Source organism: Balaenoptera physalus (genome assembly GCF_965194825.1).
Source record: "Balaenoptera physalus genome assembly, chromosome: 12".
NCBI lineage: Eukaryota > Metazoa > Chordata > Mammalia > Artiodactyla > Balaenopteridae > Balaenoptera > Balaenoptera physalus.
In genome coordinates, this window is record NC_138897.1 from 49,558,095 (window position 1) to 49,585,067 (window position 26,973).

At 35.7% G+C, this 26,973-nt stretch overlaps 2 protein-coding genes across 4 annotated transcripts in view; both read right to left on the reverse strand.

Moving 5' to 3' along the window:
• MEP1B (meprin A subunit beta) overlaps window positions 1-14,281 on the reverse strand; it is an 88,094-nt gene extending 73,813 nt beyond the window's left edge. The window contains exons 1-2 of the mRNA XM_082416087.1: window positions 13,626-14,281; window positions 12,783-12,873 (exon numbers count right to left, since the gene is read on the reverse strand). The gene's annotated coding sequence lies outside the window, so the exon portion shown is untranslated. The remainder of the gene's footprint in view (window positions 1-12,782; window positions 12,874-13,625) is intronic.
• Window positions 14,282-14,416: 135 nt separating this feature from the next.
• Window positions 14,417-26,973, reverse strand: part of RNF138 (ring finger protein 138) — a 39,769-nt gene continuing 27,212 nt past the window's right edge. For 2 of the 3 annotated variants that reach the window (XM_082416226.1, XM_082416228.1), the window contains 4 exons: window positions 20,812-20,868; window positions 19,864-19,975; window positions 18,379-18,486; window positions 14,417-16,758 (listed from right to left, as the gene is read on the reverse strand). In XM_082416226.1, the coding sequence (XP_082272352.1) occupies window positions 16,690-16,758; window positions 18,379-18,486; window positions 19,864-19,975; window positions 20,812-20,868 (346 nt within the window). In that variant the 3' untranslated portion in view covers window positions 14,417-16,689. The remainder of the gene's footprint in view (window positions 16,759-18,378; window positions 18,487-19,863; window positions 19,976-20,811; window positions 20,869-26,973) is intronic. The other variant, XM_082416227.1, reaches the window with a different exon arrangement.

Below are 26,973 nucleotides of genomic sequence, written 5' to 3' on the forward strand. Positions count from 1 at the left end.
GTAAAAGATCTGCACATTGAAAACTGTAAGACAGAACTTCCCTGGCAGTCGAGTGGTTAAGATTCCATGCTTCCACTGCAAGGAGGGTGGGTTCAATCCCTGGTCAGGGAACTAAGATCCCCCATGCCAAGCCATGCCGTGTGGCATGCCCACCACCAAAAAAAGTGTAAGACAAGATTAAAGAAATTCAAGAAGACAGAAATAAATGAAAAGATATTCCATGCTCATGGATTGGATGAATATTGTTAAAGTGTCCATACTACCTAAGGCAATCTATAGATTCAATGCAATTCTTATCAAAATTCTAGTGACATTTTTAACAGAAATAGAACAAATTCTAAAATTTGTATGGAACCACAAAGACCCTGAATAGCCAAAGCAATCTTGAGAAAGTAGAACAGAGCTGGAGGTATCGGGATCCCTGATTTCAAACTATACTACAAAGCTATAGTAATCAAAACAGTATGGGATTGGTATAAAAACAGACACACTGATCAATGGAACAGAAGAGAGAGTCCAGAAATAAACCCACACATATATGGGCAATTGATTTATGACAAAGGAGCCAAGAACATACAATGGGGAAAAGGACAGTCTCTTTAATAAATTGTGTTGAAAAACTGGGCAGCCACATGCAAAAGAATGAAACTAGACCATTATCTTACACAAAAATTAACACAAAGTGGATTAAAGACTTGAATGTAAGACCTGAAATCATAAAATTCCTAAAAGAAACATAGGCAGTAACCTCCTTGGCATCAGTCTTAGCAATGTTTTTTTAGATCTGACTCCAAAGGCAAAGGAAACAAGCAAAATAAATAAGACTACATCAAACTAAAAAGCTTCTGCACAGCAAAGGAAACCATCAACAAAATGAAAAGGTAACCTATGGAATGGGAGAAGATATTAACAAATCATATATCTGATAAAAGGTTAATATCCAAAATATACAAAGAATTTACACAACTCAACAACAACAAAACAAGCATTTAATAAACAGGCAGAGGAGAGGAGGAGCTTCAAGATGGCGGAGGAGTAAGACGTGGAGATCACCTTCCTCCCCACAAATACATCAGAAATACATCTACACGTGGAACAACTCCTACAGAACAGCTATTGAATGCTGGCAGAAGACCTCAGACCTCCCAAAATGCAAGAAACTCCCCACGTACCTGGGTAGGGCAAAAGAAAAAACAGAGACAAAAGAATAGGGACAGGACCTGCACCAGTGGGAGGGAGCTGTGAAGGAGGAAAGGTTTCCACACACTAGGAAGCCCCTTCGTGGGCGGAGACTGCGGGTGGCAGAGGGAGGAAGCTTCGGAGCCACGGAGGAGAACGCAGCAACAGGGGAGTGGAGGGCAAAGCGGAGAGATTCCCACACAGAGGATGGGTGCCAACCAGCACTCACCAGCCCGAGAGGCTTGTCTGCTCACCCGCCAGGACGTGTCGGGGCTGGGAGCTGAGGCTCAGGCGTCGGAGGTCGGATCCCAGGGAGAGGACTGGGGTTGGCTGCGTGAACACAGCCTGAAGGGGGCTAATGCACCACAGCTAGCCAGGAAGGAGTCCGGGAAAAAGTCTGGAGCTGCCAAAGAGACAAGAGACTTTTTCTTGCCTCTTTGTTTCCTGGTGCGCAAGGAGAGGGGATTAAGAGGGCCCTTAAAGGAGCTCCAGAGAGGGGTGTGAGCCGTGGCTATCAGCACAGACCCCAGAGACGGGTATGAGACGCTAAGGCTGTTGCTGCAGCCACCAAGAAGCCTGTGTGTGAGCACAGGTCACTATCCACACCGCCCCTCCCGGGACCCTGTGCAGCCCGCCACTGCCAGAGTCCCGAGATCCAGGGACAACTTCCCTGGGAGAACACACGGCGCGCCTCAGGCTGTTGCAATGTCATGCTGGCTTCTGCCGCCGCAGGCTTGCCCCGCATCTGTACCCCTCCTTCCCCCCAGCCTGAGTGAGCCAGAGGCCCCGAATCAGCTGCTCCTTTAACCCCGTCCTGTCAGCGAAGAACAGACGCCCTCAGGTGACGTACACACAGGCGGGGCCAAATCCAAAGCTGAACCCCAGGAGCTGTGCGAACAGAGAAGAGAAAGGGAAATCCCTCCCAGCAGCCTCAGGAGCAGCAGATTAAATCTCCACAATCAACTTGATTTTTCCTGCATCTGTGGAATACCTAAATAAACAACGAATCATCCCGAACTGAGGAGGTGGACTTTGGGAGAAACGATATATAAATATCTTTTCCCTTTTTCTCTTTTTGTGTGTATGTGTATGCTTCTGTGTGTGATTTTTGTCTGTATAGCTTTGCTTTTACCATTTGTCCTAGGGTTCTGTCTGTCCCTTTTGCTCTGTTTTGTTTTGTATAGTTTTTAGTGCTTGTTATCATTGGTGGATTTGTTTTTTGGTTTGGTTGTTCTCTTCTTTCTTTCTTTTCTTCTTTTATTACTTAAAAAACTTTTTTTAATAATTATTTTTTATTTTAATAACTTTATTTTATTTTATTTTATCTTCTTCTTTCTTTCTTTCTTTTTTTTCCCTCCCTTTTATTCTGAGCCGTGTGATGACAGACTCTTGGTGCTCCAGCCAGGTGTCAGGGCTGTGCCTCTGAGGTGGGAAAGCCAAGTTCAGGACATTGGTCCAAAACAGACCTCCCAGCTCCACATAATATCAAACGGCAAAACTCTCCCGGAGATCTTCATCTCAATGCCAAGACCCAGCTCCACTCAACGACCAGCAAGCTACACTGCTGGACACCCTATGCCAAACGACTAGCAAGACAGGAACACACCCCCACCCATTAGCAGAGAGGCTGCCTAAAATCATAATAAGGCCACAGACAACCCAAAACACACCACCAGGCGTGGACCTGCCCACCAGAAAGACAAGATCCAGCCTCATCCACCAGAACACAGGCACTAGTCCCCTCCACCAGGAAGCCCACACAACCCACTGAACAAATATTAGCCACTGGGGGCAGACACCAAAAACAACGGGAACTACGAAACTGCAGCCTGCGAAAAGGAGACACCAAACACAGTAAGCTAAGCAAAATGAGAAGACAGAGAAACACAGCCGATGAAGGAGCAAGGTAAAATCCCACCAGACCAAACAAATGAAGAGGAAATAGGCAGTCTACCTGAAAAAGAATTCAGAATAATGATTGTAAAGATGATCCAAAATCTTGGAAATAGAATGGAGAAAATACAAGAAATGTTTAACAAGGACCTAGAAGAACTACAGAGCAAACAAACAGTGAGCAAACAAACACAATAAATGAAATAAAAAATTCTCTAGAAGGGATCCATAGCAGAATAACTGAGGCAGAAGAACGGATAAGTGACCTGGAAGATAAAATAGTGGAAATAACTACTGCAGAGCACAATAAAGAAAAAAGAATGAAAAGAATTGAGGACAGTCTCAGAGACCTCTGGGACAACATTCAATGCACCAACATTCGAATTATAGGGGTCCCAGAAGAAGAAGAGAAAAAGAAAGGGACTAAGAAAATATTTGAAGAGATTATAGTTGAAAACTTCCCTAATATGGGTAAGGAAATGTCAATCAAGTCCAGGAAGTGCAGAGAGTCCCATACAGGATATATCCAAGAAGAAACACGCCAAGACACAGATTAATCAAACTATCAAAAATTAAATACAAAGAAAAAATATTAAAAGCAGCAAGGGAAAAACAACAAATAACACACAAGGGAATCCCCATAAGGTTAACAGCTGATCTTTCAGCAGAAACTCTGCAAGCCAGAAGGGAGTGGCAGGACATATTTAAAGTGATGAAGGGGAAAAACCTACAACCAAGATTACTCTACCCAGCAAGGATCTCATTCAGATTCGATGGAGAAATTAAAACCTTTACAGACAAGCAAAAGCTAAGAGAATTCAGCACCACCAAACCAGCTTTATAACAAATGCTAAAGGAACTTCTCTAGGCAGGAAACACAAGAGAAGGAGAAGACCTACAATAACAAACCCAAAACAATTAAGAAAATGGTAATAGGAACATGCATACCGATAATTACCTTAAATATAAATGGATTAAATGCTGCAACCAAAAGACATAGACTGGCTGAATGGATACAAAAACAAGGCCCGTATATATGCTGTCTACAAGAGACCCACTTCAGACCTAGGGACACATACAGACTGAAAGTGAGGGGATGGAAAAAGATATTCCATGCAAATGGAAATCAAAAGAAAGCTGGAGGTGGCACAGTGGTTAAGAATCCGCCTGGCAATGCAGGGGACATGGGTTCGAGCCCTGGTCCAGGAAGATCCCAAATGCCATGGAGCAACTAAGCCAGTGAGCCACAACTACTGAGCCTGCGCTCTGGAGCCCACCTGTGCGCCTAGAGACTGTGCCCTGCAGCAAGAGAAGCCACCGCAATCAGAAGCCCGCGCACTGCAATAAAGAGTAGCCCCCGCTCGCCACAACTAGAGAAAGCCCGCACACAGCAACAAAGACCCAACGCAGCCAAAAATAAACATGAAAATAAATTAAATAAAAAAAAAGAAAGCTGGAGTAGCAATTCTCATATCAGACAAAATAGACTTTAAAACAAAGACTATTACAAGAGACAAAGAAGGACAGTACATAATGATCAAGGGATCAATCCAAGAAGAAGATATAACAATTGTAAATATTTATGCACTCAACATAGGAGCACATCAATACATAAGGCAAATACTAACAGCCATAAAAGGGGAAATCGACAGTAACACAATCATAGTAGCGGACTTTAACACCCCACTTTCACCAATGGACAGATCATCCAAAATGAAATTAAATAAGGAAACACAAGCTTTAAATGATACATTAAACTAGATGGACTTAATTGATATTTATAGAACATTCCATCCAAAAAAAACAGAATACACTTTCTTCTCAAGTGCTCATGGAACATTCTCCAGGATAGATCATATCTTGGGTCACAAATCAAGCCTTGGTAAATTTAAGAAAATTGAAATCATATCAAGTATCTTTTCCTACCACAACGCTACAAGACTAGATATCAATTACAGGAAAAATTCTGTAAAAAATACATACACATGGAGGCTAAACAATCACTACTTAATAACCAAGAGATCACTGAAGAAATCAAAGAGGAAATCAAAAAATACCTACACACAAATGACAATGAAAACACGACGACCCAAAACCTATGGGATGCAGCAAAAGCAGTTCTAAGAGGGAAGTTTATAGCAATACAATCCTACCTCAAGAAACATCTCAAATAAACAACCTAACCTTACACCTAAAGCAATTAGAGAAAGAAGAACAAAAAATCCCCAAAGTTAGCAGAAGGAAAGAAATCATTAAGATCAGATCAGAAATAAATGAAAAAGAAATGAAGGAAACAATAGCAAAGACCAATAAAACTAAAAGCTGGTTCTTTGAGAAGATAAACAAAATTGATAAGCCATTAGCCAGATTCATCAAGAAAAAAAGTGAGAAGACTCAAATCAATAGAATTAGAAATGAAAAAAGAGGAGTAACAACTGACACTGCAGAAATACAAAGGATCATGAGAGATTACTACAAGCAACTATATGCCAATAAAATGGACAACTCGGAAGAAATGGACAAATTCTTAGAAATGAACAACTTTCTGAGACTGAACCAGGAAGAAATAGAAAATATGAACAGACCAATCACAAGCACTGAAATTGAAACTGTGATTAAAAATCTTCCAACAAACAAAAGCCCAGGACCAGATGGCTTCACAGCCGAATTCTAGCAAACATTTAGAGAAGAGCTAACACCTATCCTCCTCAAACTCTTCCAAAATATAGCAGAGGGAGGAACACTCCCAAACTCATTCTACAAGGCCACCATCACCCTGATACCAAAACCAGACAAAGATGTCGCAAAGAAAGAAAACTACAAGCCAATATCACTGATGAACATAGATGCAAAAATCCTCAACAAAATACTAGCAAACAGAATCCAACAGCACATTAAAAGGATCATACACCATGATCAAGTGGGGTTTATCCCAGCAATGCAAGGATTCTTCAATATACGCAAATCAATCAACGTGATACATCATATTAACAAACTGAAGGAGAAAAACCATATGATCATCTCAATAGATGCAGAGAAAGCTTTTGACAAAATTCAACACCCATTTATGATAAAAACCCTCCAGAAAGTAGGCATAGAGGGAACTTACCTCAACATAACAAAGACCATATATGACAAACCCACAGCCAACATAGTCCTCAATGGTGAAAAACTGAAACCATTTCCACTAAGATCAGGAACAAGACAAGGTTGTCCACTCTCACCACTATTATTCAACATAGTTTTGGAAGTTTTAGCCACAGCAATCAGTGAAGAAAAAGAAATAAAACGAATCCAAATCAGAAAAGAAGTAAAGCTGTCACTGTTTGCAGATGACATGATACTATACATAGAGAATCCTAAAGATGCTACCAGAAAACTACTAGAGCTAATGAATGAATCTGGTAGAGCAGCGGGATACAAAATTAATGCACAGAAATCTCTTGCATTCCTATACAGTAATGATGAAAAATCTGAAAGTGAAATTAAGAAAATACTCCCATTTACCATTGCAACAAAAAGAATAAAATATCTAGCAATAAACCTACCTAAGGAGACAAAAGACCTGTATGCAAAAAATTATAAGATACTGATGAAAGAAATTAAAGATGGTACAAACAGATGGAGAGATATACCATGTTCTTGGATTGGAAGAATCAACATTGTGAAAATGACTATACTACCCAAAGCAATCTAAAGATGCAGTGCAATCCCTATCAAACTACCAATGGCATTTTTCACAGAACTAGAACAAAAAATTTCACAATTTATATGGAAACACAAAAGACCCCGAATAGCCAAAGCAACGCTGAGAAAGAAAAATGGAGCTGGAGGAATCAGGCTCCCTGACTTCAGACTATACTACAAAGCTACAGTAATCAAGACAGCATGCTACTGGCACAAAAACAGAAATATAGATCAATGGAACAAGAAGAAAGTGCAGAGATTAACACACGCACATATGGTCATGTTATCTTTGATAAAGGAGGGAAGAATATACAATGGAGAAAAGACACCCTCTTCAATAAGTGGTGCTGGGAAAACTGCACAGCTACATGTAAAAGAATGAAATTCGAAAACTTCCTAACACCATACACAAAAATAAACTCAAAATGGATTAAAGAGCTAAATATAAGGCCAGACACTATAAAAGTCTTAGAGGGAAACATAGGCAGAACACTCTATGACATAAATCACAGCAAGATCCTTTTTGACCCACCTCCTAGAGAAATGGAAATAAAAACAAAAATAAACAAATGGGACCTAATGAAACTTAAAAGCTTTTGCACAGTAAACAAAACCATAAAGAATACGAAAAGACAACCCTCAGAATGGGAGAAAACACTTGCAAATGAAGCAACTGACAAAGGATTAATCTCCAAAATTTACAAGCAGCTCATGCAGCTCAATATCAAAAAAACAAACAACCCAATCCAAAAATGGACAGAAGACTTAAATAGACATTTCTCCAAAGAAGATAAACAGATTGCCAACAAACACACGAAAGAATTCTCAACATCATTAATCATTAGAGAAATGCAAATCAAAACTACAATGAGATATCATCTCACACTGGTCAGAATGGCCTTCATCAAAAAATCTACAAACAATAAATGCTGGAGAAGGTGTGGAGAAAAGGGAACCCTCTTGCACTGTTGGTGGGAATGTAAATTGATACAGCCACTACGGAGAACAGTATGGCGGTTCCTTAAAAAGCTAAAAATAGAACTACCACAGAACCCAGCAATCCGACTACTGGGCATATACCCTGAGAAAACCATAATTCAAAAACAGTCATGTACCAAAATGTTCATTGCAGCTCTATTTACTATAGCCAGGACATGGAAGCAACCTAAGTGTCCATCAACAGATGAATGGATAAAGATGTGGCACATATATACAATGGAATATTACTCAGCCATAAAAAGAAACGAAATTGAGCTATTTGTAGTGAGGTGGATGGACCTAGAGTGTGTCATACAGTGAAGTAAGTCAGAAAGAGAAAAACAAATACCGTATGCTAACACATACATATGGCATCTAAAAAACAACAAAAAAATGGTCATGAAGAATCTAGGGGCAAGACGGGAATAAAGACGAGATCTACTAGAGAATGGACTTGAGGATATGGGGAGGGGGAAGAGTAAGCTGGCACAATGTGAGAGAGTAGCATGGACATATATACACTACCAAATGTAAAACAGATAGCTAGTGGGAAGCAGCCGCATAGCACAGGGAGATCAGCTCGGTGCTTTGTGACCACCTAGAGGGGTGGGATAGGGAGGGTGGGAGGGAGGGAGATGCAAGAGGGAAGAGACATGGAGCTATATGTATATGTATAACTGATTCACTTTGTTATAAAGCAGAAACTAACACACCGTTGTAAAGCAATTATACTCCAATGAAGATGTTTAAAAAAAAAAAAAAAACAGGCAGAGGATCTGAATATATATTTTTTCAAAGAAGACATCCAGATGGCCAAGGGGCACATTAAAAGATGCTCAACATCACTATCAGGGAAATGAAAATAAAAAGACATATGAATTATCACCTCAAAACTGTTAGAATGGCTTTGATCAAAAAGACAAGAAATAACAAGTGTTGGAGAGGATGTGGAGAAAAGGAAATACTTGTTCACTGTTGGTGGGAATGTTACATTGGTGCAGCCAATCTGGAAGACATTATGGAGGTTCCTCAAAAAGTTAAGAATAGCACTGCCAGACTTCCCTGGTGGCGCAATGGTTAAGAATCTGCCTGCCGGGCTTCCCTGGTGGCGCAGTGGTTGAGAATCTGCCTGCCGATGCAGGGGACACGGGTTCGAGCCCTGGTCTGGGAAGATCCCACATGCCGCGGAGCAACGAGGCCCGTGAGCCACAACTACTGAGCCTGCACGTCTGGAGCCTGTGTTCCGCAACAAGAGGCCGCGATAATGAGAGCCCCGCGCACCATGATGAAGAGTGGCCCCCACTTGCCACAAATAGAGAAAGCCCTCACACAGAAACGAAGACCCAACACAGCCATAAATAAATAAATAAATAAATAAAAATTTAAAACTTAAAAAAAAAAAAAAGAATCCGCCTGCCAATGCAAGGGACATGGGTTCGAGCCCTGGTCCGGGAAGATTCCACATGCCGCGGAGCAACTAAGCCCATGCACCACAACTACTGAACCTGTGCTTCTAGAGCCTGTGAGCCACAACTACTGAGCCCGTGTGCCACAAGTACTGAAGCCCACGTGCCTGGAGCCCGTGCTCTGCAACAAGAGAACCCACCGCAATGAGAATCCCATGCACCGCAATGAAGAGTAGCCCCCAGTCACTGCAACTAGAGAAAGCCCACACGCAGTAACGAAGACCCAATGCAGCCAAAAAGAAAGAGAGAGAGAGAGGGATGAGGGAGAGGGAGAGGGGGGGAGAGAGAGAGGAAAGAAAGAGAGAGAGAGAGAAGGAAAGAAAGAAAGAGGAAAGAAAGGAAGGAAGGAAGGAAGGAAGGAAGACAGACAGACAGACACTGCCATACGATCCAGCTATTCAACTTCTGGGTATTTATCTGAAGAATATGAAAACAAATTAAAAAGATATATGCAATCCTAGCTGCAAATTCTCTTTCTCGGAATTATATTAGCAGTTTGTTTCACCATCATGATATTCATTTGTGTTATAGCTATTTAAATACATATTTTATTTTCCTTAAGAGGTTCTAGTTCCTTAAATAAAGTGACATGAGTTATTTTAAAAAAAAAAAGATATATGCACCTCTATGTTCATTTCAGTAAATAATATTCAGCATTATTTACTATAGCCAAGATATCGAAACAACCTAAGTGTCCATCAGTAAGTGAACGGATAAAGAAGATGTGTTACATATATGCAATGGAATACTGGCCATAAAAGACACGGCATCTAAGACATGGATGGACCTTGAGGGTATTTTGTTAAGTGAAAGACAAATACCACATGTTTTCACTTATACGTGGAATCTAAAAAAAAACAAGCAAAACAAAACAAAAACTCATAGATACAGAGGACAGATTGGTGCTTACCAGAAGACAACGGGATTGGTGGGGGAGGGCAAAATGGGTGAAGGGGATCAACTGTATGGTGATGAATGGTAATTAGACTTACGGTGGTGATTACTTTTGTAGCATATACAAATATCAGTTTACAACGTTGTACACCTGAGATTTATATGGTGTTATATACCAATCTTACCTCAATAAATAAAAAAGAAAAGTACCATACTTTTGCAGAAGCTGATGAGTAGATCCTAAAATCTACATGAAAATGCAAAAGACCTATAACAACCAAAACAGTTTTGACAAAGAACAAATTTGAAGGACTTTCTTATGATTTCCAATACTCACCACAAAGTTACAATTATCAAGACAGTGTAGTATTGGCATAAGGACAGATATAGATGAATAGAACAGAATTCAGAGTCCTAAAATAAATCCTTTTACTATGGTCAACAGACTGTTATCAAAGGTGCCAATGCAATTCTTTGGGGAAAGGCAAGCCAGGTGCTGGATATCTACATGCAAGCGCTATACTTCATACCATACACAAATTAACCTTAAACAGATCATAGACTTAGATGGAAGAGAAAAAACGATAAAACTTAAAATATAGAAAATATGACACCTTAGGTTTAGGTTAGGCAAAGATTTCTTAGACAAGACACCAAAAGCACAGTCCCATGAAAGGAAAACAAAAAAAAGATAAAGTGGACCTCATCAAAATTCAAAACTTTTGTACTTTACACGACACCATGAAGAAAATGCAAAGAATGTGCTAAAACAAAACATATTCTCTACCAAAAGGGTGGTATATGAACCCTGGGGAAGGGGAAATGGTTTCTGAACATGAACACCTCCAAGGGTCTGTGAGGTCAAAAATATTTTCATAAAAATACTAAGACATTTTTACTTACCTTACCATGTTATTTGCAGTGTTGGTGTCTTAGCATGAATCAAGGCAGTGGCACCAAACATACCAGTATTTATATCATGCACCCAAGTGCCAGAGGGGAGAAAACAGCTTTACCCGTTGATCAGTGAAATCTTTAATTGTATTAAAATTTAATCCTTAAGTACAAGTCTTTTTGATATTCTGTATAATGATACGGAAATAACGCACAAAGCACTTACAAGGTGCAATGACTGTCTCAAGGAAATGTACTTGTGCAACTATAAGTTTTGAGCTCAATTGGCTGTTTGCTTTTTATCGCACTGCCATTTTTGCTTGAAAGAACAACTGATGAACCATGTTTATTCAGACTTACTTCAAGGAAACAACCAACTATTTGTTGCAATGATAAAATCTGAGGTCTTAAGCAAAAATCAGAATTTTGAAAAAGCTGTGATCTTCTCAATCAATGGTCATATTAACAGATATGATTGATATATTTTTTAAATGTGTCAACATTTGGAACATCTACATAACTCATGCTACTATTTTCCAACTGACCATTAAACAATGTTACAAAATAATGCATGGGTAAAAAGATCCATTCAAAGTGGAAGACAGACAAATGGGATTTTACTGTGACAGTGCACAAAAAGTCTGACATGGTTTCAGTTTGCAGATTACCATTTGCCGAGTTTGGTGTATTATGAAAGAATATCCACAAATATCTTTTCTTTTTTGAGGTTACTAATATTCCCTTTTCCAACTACACTATCTATGTGAAACTAGATTGCCTTCATATCCTTTAACCAAAACAACCTATCACAACAGATTGAATGAAGATGGTTATAAGAACCCAGCTGTCATCCATTAAGCCAGATATTAAAGAGATCTGTAAAGATGCCAAACAGTGCCACTAACCTCGCTGAAACATTTATTTTCCACTAAAAATATTATTAATGTAATGAGTTTAATATTCTATCTGGAAACATAAAAAGTTGGTATAGAGTAATACTAAACAAACATTCATGAACTTTTCAAAAAGCTCAGAAAAACGATTTAAAACTTAAAGGTCTTAAAGACTACCAAATAACCTAGGTAATCATATACAAGTTATTCAAGTGATTTGCTAATATTACAAATATTTTAAGTTTTCTTCTAAACAGAAGGATGATCATCAGCTGATTATTCTTTATAAGGATTATTTTAAAAGGTATTTTTAATTTAGAATTTCTCATTGTCTGTAGTAGTTGTACTTCTTGGAGACAATGTCTCAGATGTTCCTACAAAAATTGATGCTAGCGAAGACTTAATAACCCTTTAGGTTCTATATTCTAAAAGGAGGGGAAAAAATTATTACAGATTTTCCCGACAAAATTTTATAGAGACTGAAGAGACCTGCCAGATGTAAACATAATTGGTAAGTTTGTACTGAATACACAGTAATAGTAAAGGTAACAGGCTGTCCCAAGCACTTTGTGTATTAATGCTTAATCTTCACAATCCATAGATGAGAGGCTACATAATTTGTCTAAAACCATGTATCAACCTGCAGAATCATCAAAACTAGGCTATCTAGCCCAAGAAACTAGGCTTAGTTGTTTTAAATGCTTTTAGTATCCTAGGAAAGATGCATTTACCCCTTCTTCTGTATCTACTGCAGCAGCCCTTTAAGTTTCTACTGGTAGCATTACACAATATTACCAGAAAATATAGTCCTTACATACTTATTAAAATCTTGTTCCTACAAAATGCCCTGAAAACAGAACATCTTATACCTAGTTTATTAGAAAGGTCAGGTTCTTACCTCGTTTCAGTGGAAAACCATTTGGTTACACTCTTCACCTGTTTTTCCTCAGTTATTACGAGGGGAAGACCAGTCAGTTTTCAGGTTTTATCTAGACATGGAACCACTAGGTGTCAACACACATGGAGAAAGAACCACTTGCAATACACTTAACTTCCACACAAATATTTAAAAGTAGCTTTAGAAGCTACTTTTTAGCTTTTCTGTTCTGGACAGAAAAGACAATTTACTGTAGGTAGCTATAGACTAAAAACTGACCTAGATATTTCAAAACAATACTGAGCAAAAGTAGCCAGATATAATTTTTACTGAGTGCTTCCATTTTTAAGAGTATAAAAACAGACAAAACAATCTGTGGTATTAGAAGTTGGTGGTGGGACTTCCCTGGTGGTCCAGTGGTTAAGACTTTGCGCTACCAATGCAGGGGGCACGGGTTCAATCCCTGGTAGGGGAACTAAGATCCCACATGCTGCGTGGCATGGCCAGGAAAAAAAAAAAGTTGGTAGTAGTGGCAAGTAGGAACAAGGGGACTTACGGGATTCTAGCAACTTTTCTTTATCTGTGCTCTGATTACTTAGGCTATTGTTCACAATTTCAGTGTCATACACCATTATTTTGCCCATTTAGACAGACATGCCATTTCCTCCCTCACATCTTGTGTATTTTCTTCCTCTCCATAACCTCCTTAGAATGGCTATAATTCATTAACGTCTCCTCCGTATTCACTCCCCTGCCCGTTCATCTTATATTCTGCAATGGTATATCCTTCACCAATCTATTAAGAATTCTTATTACACAGGAAATTGCATGGTATAGTGTAATGCAAGTTTGCCAGTCAAGTACCTAATAAAATACACACATTTATCTTCCTCATTTCGGGGTGAGCGACAGTGCAGTCACTCCCATTTCTCAGCCTCAGGATTGGACAATCGCCGTTGGGGTGATGCAGGCTGTAACACACATTTTCAGGTCTCTGTATCTTCTTTTAGTCTCTTGATATAACTCATTTCCATTCCCCATCTTTTTTCAGAACTGTACTGCCTAATTAGAAAATTATATTGCATATTAAGTGATATCGTGGAATGAGTACTTTATTCATATTTCTATTACGTTTTATAGTACATGTATTTACATGTATTCTGGGCCACACCTTTTCTACAAATATCACAACCTCCAGAGAGGGTTTATTCTTTGAGTAGCAGCCCTAAAGGGTTCCTATAAAGTTGTAATTCACTGAAGATTGTAATTAATACTTGCTAAGCATGCAACAGGTATGTGACGTATTTGGCAATATATCCTTAGAACCCTGATACCTTATTTGAGGGTAACTTTTCCATTTAAAAATGTCTGTTAACCAGTTAACTAGCTTTGTGTCTGGTTGCTAGCATGGTGTGAAAATCCTGCTGTGTGAACACTCGATAAAATAGCTTTATAAGTTGATTAACATTTGAAATAAAGATAAAATAGGTTTGTAAAGTTAAACCCAACATATAGGATCACCATCTGGTATCTTTCTCCTATCCACTTTTTTAAGTGCAAAATAATGGGTTATCTCCTACATGTCTTCCAGGGTGTTATGAGAGTTAAATGTTATCATGTTTGCCTCTCGACAAAATTTTAATTAGACACACAAGTAGGAGAAAACCACGTTTAATTGAAAAATAAAGCAATACATCTCAAATAAGACTGTTTAACAACATAAACTGTAATTTGTTGACACCTGTAAGTGGTATTCTGAAATTTAGGTAGAGCATCAATACAGTTTCCTCCCTTATCCTGACTCAGCTATATGCATATTAAAAACAAGGACTGTCTCATGAATTTAAACTGTGTATCTGTAAAGCCAATCCCTATTCCTAATCCACTGACAAAAGGATGGGAGGTTTTAAACAAACATTTCCATACTGAGGAGCTCCCAGATAAAAGCAAATAAAGTCAATATTTTCCTTATGAAAAAAACTTATATGAAAGACACACCAGACTATAAATGATATATAACTAACCCACAAACTTCAAAACACAATTTCAAGATGATCTCTACAATTTTCCTTTAAAGAAGTTCTCAAATCTCAGAATGGTTTAACTTGACATACTGGAAGTCCTAAATTTTGAAAGAAAGTACTAAAGTTATTGCTTAAACTGGAAAAACCTATGGTCAAAAGTCTTTTTAAAAAAGAGTTCGTTAAACAGCTATTCTTACAATTACACTCATGTAACCGCAGAGAAATGTTCAAGCACATAGTAAACATCACTCTTTCGAATAACACAACCAAGGCATATGTTAAGATGTATGGCTTTTTGGTGATTGTTATTACTACCCATAAATTACTGCTTGACTGAAAAAGGTTTTTACAAAACTCCACTTCCAAAATTAACATTTTTATTAAATCAAGTTAAAAAAATGTTCACTGTAGAAAAGTCAACAAGGATTTTAACAAAACCAAAATATACCTTTTTATACAATATATGTATATATTAGCAGCAAACTACTTCTGAGATTTTCTTTTATGTTCTTTTAAGTTATTTATTTTAAAGAAAGCATCAACAATGTATTAGTATGGAATGTCAGCTAATCCACTCTTTATCTTTTATTCTGTGATTTGGGCCTTCTAGTACAAGTTACTTTATGATTCTCATTAATGAATACTAAGAACAAACCCAGTTTTTGACTAAAATGTTAATGAAACAGAGTGGCTGGTAGAATCCATCTCACTACTATAGTCCCACATTACCTTTAAGATAACAAATGAGCACCATATAAACAGGTAATTGTGTAGGTGTGTAAACTCATTTTTAAGGTGTAATAGTAGCCAAGTAGATGACTTAGCATTTGACTGTTACTTTAAAAATTTGGTGACATACAAAATTTTAATCAAATCAGATAAATACTTCGATCCCATATTGCTTGTGCATTTTTAAAATCTTAATAGAAGTTCTGTATATAACCTGACAAACTGCATGCATATATGTGTATATACACATACAAAAGTGTATGTATATATGCATATACATCTTTAGATTTGAACGAATTTCTAAACTGAGATGAAGTCAAACCTCTCATTTAAATATATATATAGAATGTAATATCACCAACTGAAAGTTTCTAATAAAAGTTTCGTCTTAGCTAATCATCAATTCTGCTATTGAAAATTCTGAGGCCAAAGAGCTGTAATTCAGCTTACTGTACTTTAGGCTTACAAATTAGTCAGCCAAACAAACAAAATTTGAAATTATCAACTGCCCACCAAAGAAATAAATTTTTCTCTTGATATTTCCTTCTAACAGCAAAAAGGAAGTATCTATAAATGAGCTTTCACTTTTTAAAGAGTCAAGATTAGTAAAGAAATCTCACTAGTCTTCAAAAATACTAAACGTCATATAAATACAATTTTCTTATAATAGTTGAATTCTTCTGCTAGAATCTGTATTTTAAAAAGTTTCCTTTGGATTGTTTCATTTAGCACTTCAAGTCTCCATTCTGCAACTCAAATAACTGGCTCAGATTTGTTAGGTTTATATCAATCACATCTTTCACAATTTGGTACTGTGTTACCTGTGTACAATAATGTCAATGGGAGGAACTGCACCAAATTTCAAAAGCAAGGAAAAACTCAATATGTAATATAAAAAAGATAAGTACAACAGGGATTCCCTTTATCACCATTACATTAATGAAATATAATCCTTTTAATGCTTTTAAAGATAATGTCCTAACTTTTATCTTTTAACTTATCAAGAGAATGAAGTTTTTAGATGGCCCACCTTTATTTTTCAATTAAAAACTAAAACAATAGACTGAATTACTTTTATTAATATACACATCAAGTTACTGAAACGGCGAGTTCATGTAGTTTTCTCCTTAAAGATGGCACTTGCAGGTACAAAGATGCAGAGACGTCTACAGCCTTCAGATGTTTACCTGAAAAGATTCTTCAACAGCAGTTTGATACTGGGTTTCCTCATCTAGCTGAAGATTCTAAAAACAGTAACATTAACATGTCAATAGGAAAAACACACTCAATTACTCAATACTTAGTCCAATACATTACACATCTGGATACACATTACACATACTTGAAACAGTTTATGTTACACCATATACTTCTTTAAAATATAAGCACTAAATACCTGAACTTTTAATTTAAAAAATTCAGTTATAATTATTTAGGAATAATTGACAAACAACAGAGGATCAGCAGAGAATGAAATTTGAGAGTTACAGTGCTTTATGATAAGTTATTAATTGAAAGTAGTATAGTTAAGGGTAACCCACAATCATAAATTTTCTGTCATCTCTAGAAAAGAATGCCAATGTCGGAAGGTATATTCATTTTAAAGAAAATAAGCACTTATTACATTAAGAGAGTTGAATTAACATCATCTTAATCGTAACATAAAGGTAAAAACTACAGTTCACTCAATCTGATTATACTACTGCTCCTTAACTAGAAAAATTCTATTTCCTTTCAATTATGGTCCATGGATTTGCTTTAAAATAGGCCTCCATTTGACAATCTCAAATAACTCAAATTACATGTTCTTCTGTGCCAAGGTAAAACAATCTGACAATTAGATCAAAAGTGGTTCACAAAATAAATTTTTGTTTTTCCAAACACATAGTTCTCCAGATGCAGTAACCTTTCTTACATTGAGAATTTAAGAATAACCTATAATTACTCCATAAAACTGCTAAAATTATCAGAGTACACTTGAATTTTACATATATTTGAAATATTATTACATACATTTTTATACAGTATGACTAAAAAATGCAAATTACACAAAATAAAAAAATATATATATCAAGAATGACATAATTTTAGCACTGGAGGGCAGAAGAAATGGAAATTCTGTTCATGCCAGTCTCAGAATTGCACATGTCTGTGCTTATTACATAAACTGGAAAACAAGTATGAACCATTCTTTGTCAGGCTGAATCTTGAATTAGATAAGGTTTTAATTCACTGAAGATGAATAAAATGCAATTTCACAATTCATAAAACGAAAGTCATATGATTTTTTTTTTGTAACTATCAAGACACATTTGGGAAGTAGAAATTAACCTCATGCTTTGCTCTGGGGATCCATTTTTATATTATATAACTTCCCTCATGCACTCTGTTAAAGCAGTGAACTAAGGCCAGAATCTACCATTCAACCTGGCTTTACATAAATAAGCTCCCTCATTTTTAAAAAGAATGTGTCTCACGTGCAGATATAAGAAATCTATTATGAGTTTAACAAGCTACTTACACTACACGAGAAATACATCCTCCACTTGTCATACCAATTTTACTTTTCTAGCAGGTATAATTTTCCTTAAATCTAGACAGTTTACATATATCATCCTTTTGTTAATCTGGGGGTTTGCTCTTCCTCTATTAATTATCTCTCTAATATAGAAGGTGGACAGTAAATTCAACTTTCACCACTTCTACAAACCAAAGTTCACCTATATTATCATAAAAACAACAGAACTTGCTCTATAACTGTCCAGTATGATACATCTTGCCTCAAAACTCAAGTCTAGATTGAAAAAGTTAATTTAACGTCAATATTTAAATGGTATTTTCTTAATCTTGAAAAACTCACTTACCACAAATTCTCCATAATCAAACTGATGTCTTTGATTTAGATGACTAACGAAATTTCTAGTAATCTGGCTAGGATCTCCCCAAGGAAGAGATACACAAATAGGACATGTCTATAAGAAACACAGTATTTCAAATAAAAAATAATGAAAATAACCAAACATCATCATTGAAAGTATTAAAACATGTTACAAAAAAATCTACATGAAAAGCATTTCTAAGAGCCAAATTTCATGAATAGATTATTTATAGACCAAATTACCTTAGATAAATTACACTAATCTAACACAACACAATAAAAAGAGAGATCTTACATATTCTATTACTTAAATCTCATTATTCTACTGTTTTAACAGAAACACCATATCCAGCCTTAACCAACTGTAATAATAATTACCAATAACCAGTATGTAATTCTCATTAGAGCCACATAATAACTGTGATATAATTATTATTAGCTTAATTTCATTTATAAGTAAGATGAAAGTAAAGGAAGCTTTAAATTGTATCCTTAAGGTTTCAAATGAAGTAAGTACATCTTAAAAAGTGAATGGATTACAGACTGAAATGAAACAAAACAGAACTTTAGTAACTGGACTATAGCCAAAGTTTGTGCTATATTGAATATAATGCAGAAACAAAAATTCACTAATGCAATATAAAACAAATGAAATCTCTTCAATATGAGATTCTTCCTTAGAGACGTCTTTGGCACTGTATCTGTTGACTTAACAGTAACAGACCCTCTCCTAATGAGCAAAGTAGGTGGGGTATCTCCCTTGGCGCTACACGAGACTTTAAGGGCATACTGGGGCATACTCTTCCACAACTTTTTGTAAAATTGCTAAGATGTACCCACAATCCTTATTTTATCTATTGATACATTTTCCTTCTAATTTCTGAAGAAAATATTTACATATCAAAATGGGAAGTATCTCTTCCAGCTCAGTTTCTCCTGTTTGATATACAGCTGAAATTGAAACTCATGTTCCAAATGTGGAGTTGTAGAACCATTAACACTATGTTGGAATCCTGCACTTTGCTCTATCTCCTTCAGTCATCAAAAAAGGTCTCACCACTTTCATACACACCCTCAAAATGGCATCAAAAAGATATGTATGCATCAAAAAGAAAGTATGATTCTTTTCCTTCCTTGCTCTATGCACTCATATACCACATTCTGCAAGGATACAATTTACAATGCTACTCCTTGGTAGTGAGTCCTCAGTTCACCTTTCCTTACTCCGCTCTTTTCCAGGCTATTCTCGTACTTTACGCTCACAATTAAGCATATGCCTTTTTATAAGTTAGTTACTGGGATTTTAAATATCTCATTTAGCTTCACAGTCATCAATCCTTTGTTGACAAAATATACCTTACTGATAATGCCCCACCAAATTTAAAGTAACCACTTTCCCTTGTACACATGAAGTAAAATAAATGGGACAGCATACCTTAAACAGAAGACTGTCTTAAACATACATACTTACCACAGGAACTATCTGAAATAGGTGATTACTATTACAGTGATCCAGTAAACGCTGTCTGGTAAAATTTGATTCTTGACACAAGGGACACTTAAAGGTGGGATGCCCAGAAGAACTATAAAACAATTTTAAATGCAGCATACTGAATTTGAAATCATAACGTAAAAATGATGAGCTATTTTTTGACCAATAATTATTTCTTTCTTTAAAAGTTATAATTATAGACTAATCAAAGGTTCTCTCATTTTTAAAAAACTATGTTTTCAATAAATAATCTACAATAGATATTCCTCAACAATCTCAGTTTACAGTACCCTTAGTGTCTAGGAAATTTTTTCATGGTACCTCTACAAGAGGCCTAAACAAAAATAATAACGAACCTAGCTGTCCCATTTATTAAGTAGTTAGATTCAAACAACTTAATTTAGTCATTCCTGTAACCAGTAGATGTCACTGTATGTCCCCCATAAATTCTAAATATCCCATGGTGTCCCAGTATGGAAACACCATATCTAGGAAATTAAAACTTTTAAAAGACTTACATCCATATGGTGTATCTTTAATTTATCCTAGTTCTAAGACTCTAACATACAAAATTCATAGGAAAAGTGAAAAACAAAAGCATCAGCCATCAGAATGATCAACATTTCAAAATATTTTGAGGATCATGCATCACTGGGTTTTAATATCTCAGTTTCAGCCAGGGACAGTTCAATATTGACAACTCTGCCTAAATTATGCATGGAAGAAACCTGACCACAGTGAAAGAGGAGAGCTACACGCTCCTAATTTAACGTGACCTGTAAAAGCAACTGCATCATTTATTTCTAAACTGCTAACTTATGCATTATGTCTAATGATTTAACTGAATTTAAATTTTTTAATTTAAAAATCCACTATTACAAAGTGATAGGTATTATTTACTAAAATAACAGAAATTCAAAAGCTTACCTTGTACTGTCTTGATAAGTTTCTGTGTTATCAGATGTGGATGTTTCACTCCTATTACTTAAGAGGCATGGGGGGGAGGGGGAAAAGTTAATACTTCAAGTAATAAAGCACAACACAGATTCATTAACTGCTAATGAAGACAACCAGTCTGAATTTGTTTGAGAAGCCTGAACTTCAAATAGTTCTGAACTATGACATAATTATGGCATTAATTACTTTTCAAATAAATTCTGGTAAGAAGACTGCTTATGAGGTCCTTTAAAAATTAATTTAGGCATAGTTACAAAAGTATAGAGAATATAGTATTTTGCAGAATTGTCTTAAATCCATAGCATGAACATTTCCCCAGGTCCTTTAGACTTTCAAATTAAGAGACTCCTCTACCGCTACCCTGGACTAGTAAGTTTCTGAATGCTGGGGCAGAATCAAGAATTTGTGAACTTCTTGACTTGTAACTAGGATATAGTTTAAGGTTGTAGCATCCAAAATGGAGTAGGTTAAGAAAAAATATTTGAATGTTCATTATGTTTATATTTTCCAAAAAGGAACTAGGCTTTCCAACATTTAATATACAGAATAACTTGATGTCCTCACTGCGACCCCATGCCAGAGTCATGTGTCATATGCAGTATCAGAGAAATCCTGAGAGAAAAGTGGGCATTCCATATGAGGATTGTCAGTCATGCATTATAGAATTTCATCAATGTAGTCAATTTTATAAAAACAAGGCCTTTCAAGAGCAGAAACATTAAAATAAAAATGAGATAGGCAGTGGACAAAAAAACTGTTGTGAAACTTAGAAAACTGACTTTTCATTTTTCTTTTACAAAAGGACAAGCAATACTATATCATCTACCTAACAGATGTTCTCCAAAGACAGTCATTTCCCTTCTGTGAAAATACTGTTGTGTCTCCACACATATTCTCTGCAAGAAAGCTTCCCTGCCTAAATAGAAGACTATTAAACCACTATTTTGCACCTTCTTAGCAGTTACTAATCTGTCTCTGCAGGTTAAGGTGGTATTTTAACAGTGTGGAGACTAAAAACTGCTTTTCAAAATAAATTCAAACTACGGAGAGTGCATTTGTTAAAGGGATGTTATGACTTTACCAAAAACAGTATGTCACCTATTTTTTAAAAAATCTCATATCTATACATTTAAAGTTGGTAACAGCTTTTTCTAAACTGTTTTTAAATCTTCCAAATAAATATAATCATTGGGTTTTGAACATGCCCTAATAAAATATGAAAACTTCCGATTAGTTTGTAAGACCAACTATAACATCATCAGAGACTATGGAAAATTTCAACAAAAGACCTTTTAATATTTACCAAATGCGACTGAAAAATATAGGAATCTCAACCTATGACATACTCTTCCATTTGGATCTGTATTGCGTGTTGTAGGTATCTTTTCAGCCATGATAGTCATCAAGACCAAGTATCAAAGTAAAGTGAATTTAGATTCAAATCTTTAAATTACTGTCACTGTATTAAACCAAGATTTTAAGAAATTTTAGAAATCATAGTCAACCATATTGTTTTCAATAAAAACTAATAAAACTTGAAGAATGAAAATATTTTATACCATTAAATAAAGCAAACTTATTTTTAAAGTAACTTTTTCATCTTTATCTCACTTAAATTTTGCATGTGTTATGCGTAAAGTATTAGTACTATAAAACACATGCATAGTTTTAAACACACACATACTGGGAGTACATGCTCAATTATTTTCACTGGTCGGGTATGCAATCACAAAACTCCTGATTTAAAGCATTTTAATATCAAAGTTAATGCCCTTTTTAAATGTTTTCTCCCTTCCACCTACATTTACAATTCTCTATTTTCCATTATTATTGTTATCATCATTCTAGTCCCTCCTGATCATCCTGTATCATGCCCTGGGCTATTACTGGGAGCCTACTCATTTATTCTAGAAATGCATGAATGAGTTCAACAATAGAATATCTATTACTGACAACCATACTATCAATTTAAAAAACATATGATCATTTATTTCATCTGATGTAGAAACCATTCACTAAAATTCAACCTCCATGATGGAAACAAAAACAAAAAAGCCTCTGATCACCCACAATGCTTTCAAAAGTACAAATCCCTAAACTCTAGATAGCAGCGAATCTGGGAATGAAGCCAGATGTATACTTTTTTTTAATTGCATACAAGATTCTGATCTGAGTAAGAACCATCCAATGGAGAAATCTTAACTTCAGGATGATAGCATCATAGAACAGATAAAGAATATGTTAAAAAAACTGTAGTGAACACCATCCATAACAATAAAATTTTAGATGCATTCCCACTAAAATCAAGAAAAAAAAGGTGCCTTCTATTTAATACTGGATAGAGGCCCTAGTTAATGCAATAAATCAAGTACGAAATGAAGCAGTAAGAGACAAAATTGCACTGACAAACCAAATGATTTTCTACGTAATAAATCCAAAAGAATCTATAGGTAAATTATTTAGAACTATTAGAACTAATAAATCAGCAAAGTTGCTAAATGAAAGATTAACATAAAAATCCTTAATATTCCTACTCACTAGTAATAACCACTCAGATTATAAAACAGGAAAAAAGATCCATTTGTACAGCAACAAAAACTGTAAGGTTTTACTGGGAAAAGATATACTAGAACATATTTACGTGTGCTCTAAATGGACTTCTTTTACTGCATTTTTTTTTTAATGGAAGAGATAAACAGGTGGGAAACTGGGTGGGAAAAATGAGTATCATATGATGTCAATTCTCTCCAAATTAATCTATGATTTCAATAAATTCAACCTTTATAATGCTTCCGATCAAAATCTCTACAGGAATTTTTGGGAAACTCAAAAGTCTGATCCTAAAATTCATATGGAATAGCAAAGGGCCAAGAATAACAGAAACAATTTTCTAGGTAAAACAAGAGGGAGTACTTTCCCTACATGATATTAAGACGTATTGTTAAAGCCACAGTAATTAAGATAACATGGTATTAGAGGAATAAACGAAGCAACAGAACAGAAGAGATGTGTAGGACCAAAATGGCGTTATAAATCAGTGGGGAAAGAATGGACTCCTCAATGAATGGTACTGGGACAAATGGTTATCACTTGGGGAAAATTTTTCCTACCTCACATTATACATCCAAAATAAATGTGAAAAGCACAGCTTTAAAATGTTAAAGAAGAAGATATCTTCCATAATTTTATGATGTGGGAAAGGATTTCTCAAGCATGACACAAAAAGCAAAAAAACATAAAGAAAATAAATATATATAAAAATATAAATATAATACTTATGTATGTCAAAAGACACGATAAGACTAGCCAAAGACTGATCAAAAATATTTGCAATCAGGCAACAAAAGCCAAAACAGACAAGTGGGACTGCATTAAACTGAAAAGCTTCTGCATAGCAAAGGAAACAAAAGAGTGAAAGGCAACATATGTAATGGGAGAAAGTATCTGGAAACCATGTTTCTGACAAAGGGTTAATCTCCAAAATACATAAGGAACTCCTGCAACTCAACAGCAAAGAAACTAATGACCCAATTACAGAATGGGCTAAAAATATGAATAGACGTTTCTCCAAAGATGACATACAAATGGCCAACATGTATATGAAAAGATTCTCAACGCCACTAATCATCAGGGAAATACAAATCAAAACCACAATGAAATATCACCTCATAGCTGTTATGATAGCTATTATCAAAAAACAAAAGACAACAAGTGTTGGTGAGGATGTGGAGAAACTGGAACCTTTGTACACTGTTGGTGAGAATGCAAAATGGTGCAGCTGCTATGGAAAACAGTTATAGTGAAGTTCCTCAAAAAAATAAAAAGTAGAACTACCATATGATCCAGCAATCCCACTTCTGGGTATTTATCAAAAAGAAGTGAAATCAGAATCTTGAAGAAACAGCACTCCCAAGTTCACTGCAGCGCTATTCACAATAGCCAAGATATAGAAACAATCTTGTGAATGGATAAAGAAAAAAAGATATGAATGGATAAAGAAAATGTGGCATATACATGCAATGGAATATTATTCTATTTTAAAAGAAAAGAAAGCCCTGCAACTGTGACAACATAAATACACCTTGAGGCCATTATGCTAAGTTAAACAAGCCAGTCACAGGACAAATACTGCATGATTCCACTTATATGAGGTATTTAAAATAGTCAAACTCAAAGAAGCCAAGAATAGAATGGTGGCTAACAGGAGCTACAGGACGGGGAAATAAGAGTTTCTAATCAACATGTACAAATTTCAGTTATGCAAGGTAAGTTCTAGAGATCTGCTGTACAACACTGTGCCTATACTGTATATAACAATACTATACTGTACACTTAAAAATCTGTTAAGAGAGTAGACATCATGTTAAATATTCTTACCACAATAAAAAAAGGGGTGAGAAAAAAACCCAAAAAACTTATGCATGACTATGCCATTTTATGCTAAATTAAATTATGGTATTACCTAAGGCAGTTTTCAAAACACTAGAGTACCTCATTTCCAGTCTTTAAAATGCGAAGAAAAATCTCAAGTTCTATGTTTACACGTTTCAGAAAACAGCAAAAAAATAATTTTTAATTCTTTGGAAAAAATGTAAATATATTTGTATTGCATGTAATAAAGAATTATTATCCAGAATATATCATGAATGCCTATAAATAAGGAAAAGGACATTTTATCTAATACTTGTACCAGATTCCTTAATAGTTACTTAGCCACTGAAAATGTTCAACACCTTGGAGAGAAATCTGTTAGAAACATAAGATTGTTTGCAAATTTCATTCTTTCAGTCTTTGTGAAGAGTTGTATTTGGACTAAACTGTTACAGGTTTACTGACATCCAGTTATTAATGTTTACAAAGAGTTAAGATGAGTTGGAAAAGCCTGCAAGCAGACCAAATAATTTCCAAGGAAAATAAAACAGAAATGTGTGCTGGTATCTAATGATTACATGCATCCTCCCTCTCTCCTTTCTAGTAGCTAAAGAAAACAGAAAGATACAGTCCTACATGTTAAAATCAGAATTTTATGTTATGAACTAGAAATGGCGTTAGTAAAATAACTAGCACTGCTACATAATTATTATAAGAAACTACCCCATACGAATGCAATAATTTTGTTAAACATTAACCAACATTTATTAGTTTATGGTAAATAGTTTTACCCTGACTGATCTGACTGAGACTAGTGTTGGTTTATTTTGGATGACTTGACTGGAAGTTATACTGCTTACACAGATGGAAAGGGGGATTATGTCTGTTTTACCCATCCCTGCATATTCAATAACATGTAGTGTGCCCAGTAGTTCAGAAGGTACAATAAATGTATGCTGAATTGATTAAATGATCTAAGGGTTTATTTTGAAATTTTTTTTTAACTATGTTAGTTTCTTCTTTTGAGGACCTATGGGCAAAGCACTTCAGTATAATCTCTTTTATTATCAGGAAAAGCTGTCTTTCTCATTAAGAACTATTTGGTTTACAATATCATAGACTCTTTTTTTAATAAAACCTTTATTTTTTTATTTATTTTTTATACAGCAGGTTCTTATTAGTCATCCATTTTATACACATCAGTGTATACATGTCAATCCCAATCTCCCAATTCATCACACCACCACCACCATCACCCCCGGCTTTCCCCCCTTGGTGTCCATACTTTTGTTCTCTACATCTCTGTCTCAATTTCTGTGATATCAGTGATGTTGGTCTGTAATTTTCTTTTTTTGTAGTACCTTTGTCTGGTCTTGGTATCAGGGTGATGGTGGCCTCATAGAATGAGTTTGGGAGTGTTCCTTCCTCTGCAATTTTTTAGAAGAGTTTGAGAAGGATGGGTGTCAGCTCTTCTCTAAATGTTTGATAGAATTCAGCTGTGAAACCATCTGGTCCTGGACTTTTGTTTGTTGGAAGATTTTTAATCACAGTTTCAATTTCATTACTTGTGATTGGTCTGTTCATATTTTCTATTTCTTCCTGGTTCAGTCTTGGAAGGTTATACCTTTCTAAGAATTTGTCCAGTTCTTCCAGGTTGTCCATTTTATTGGCATAGAGTTGCTTGTTGTAGTCTCTCAGGATGCTTTGTATTTCTGTGGTGTCTGTTGTAACTCCTCCTTTTTCATTTCTAATTTTATTGAT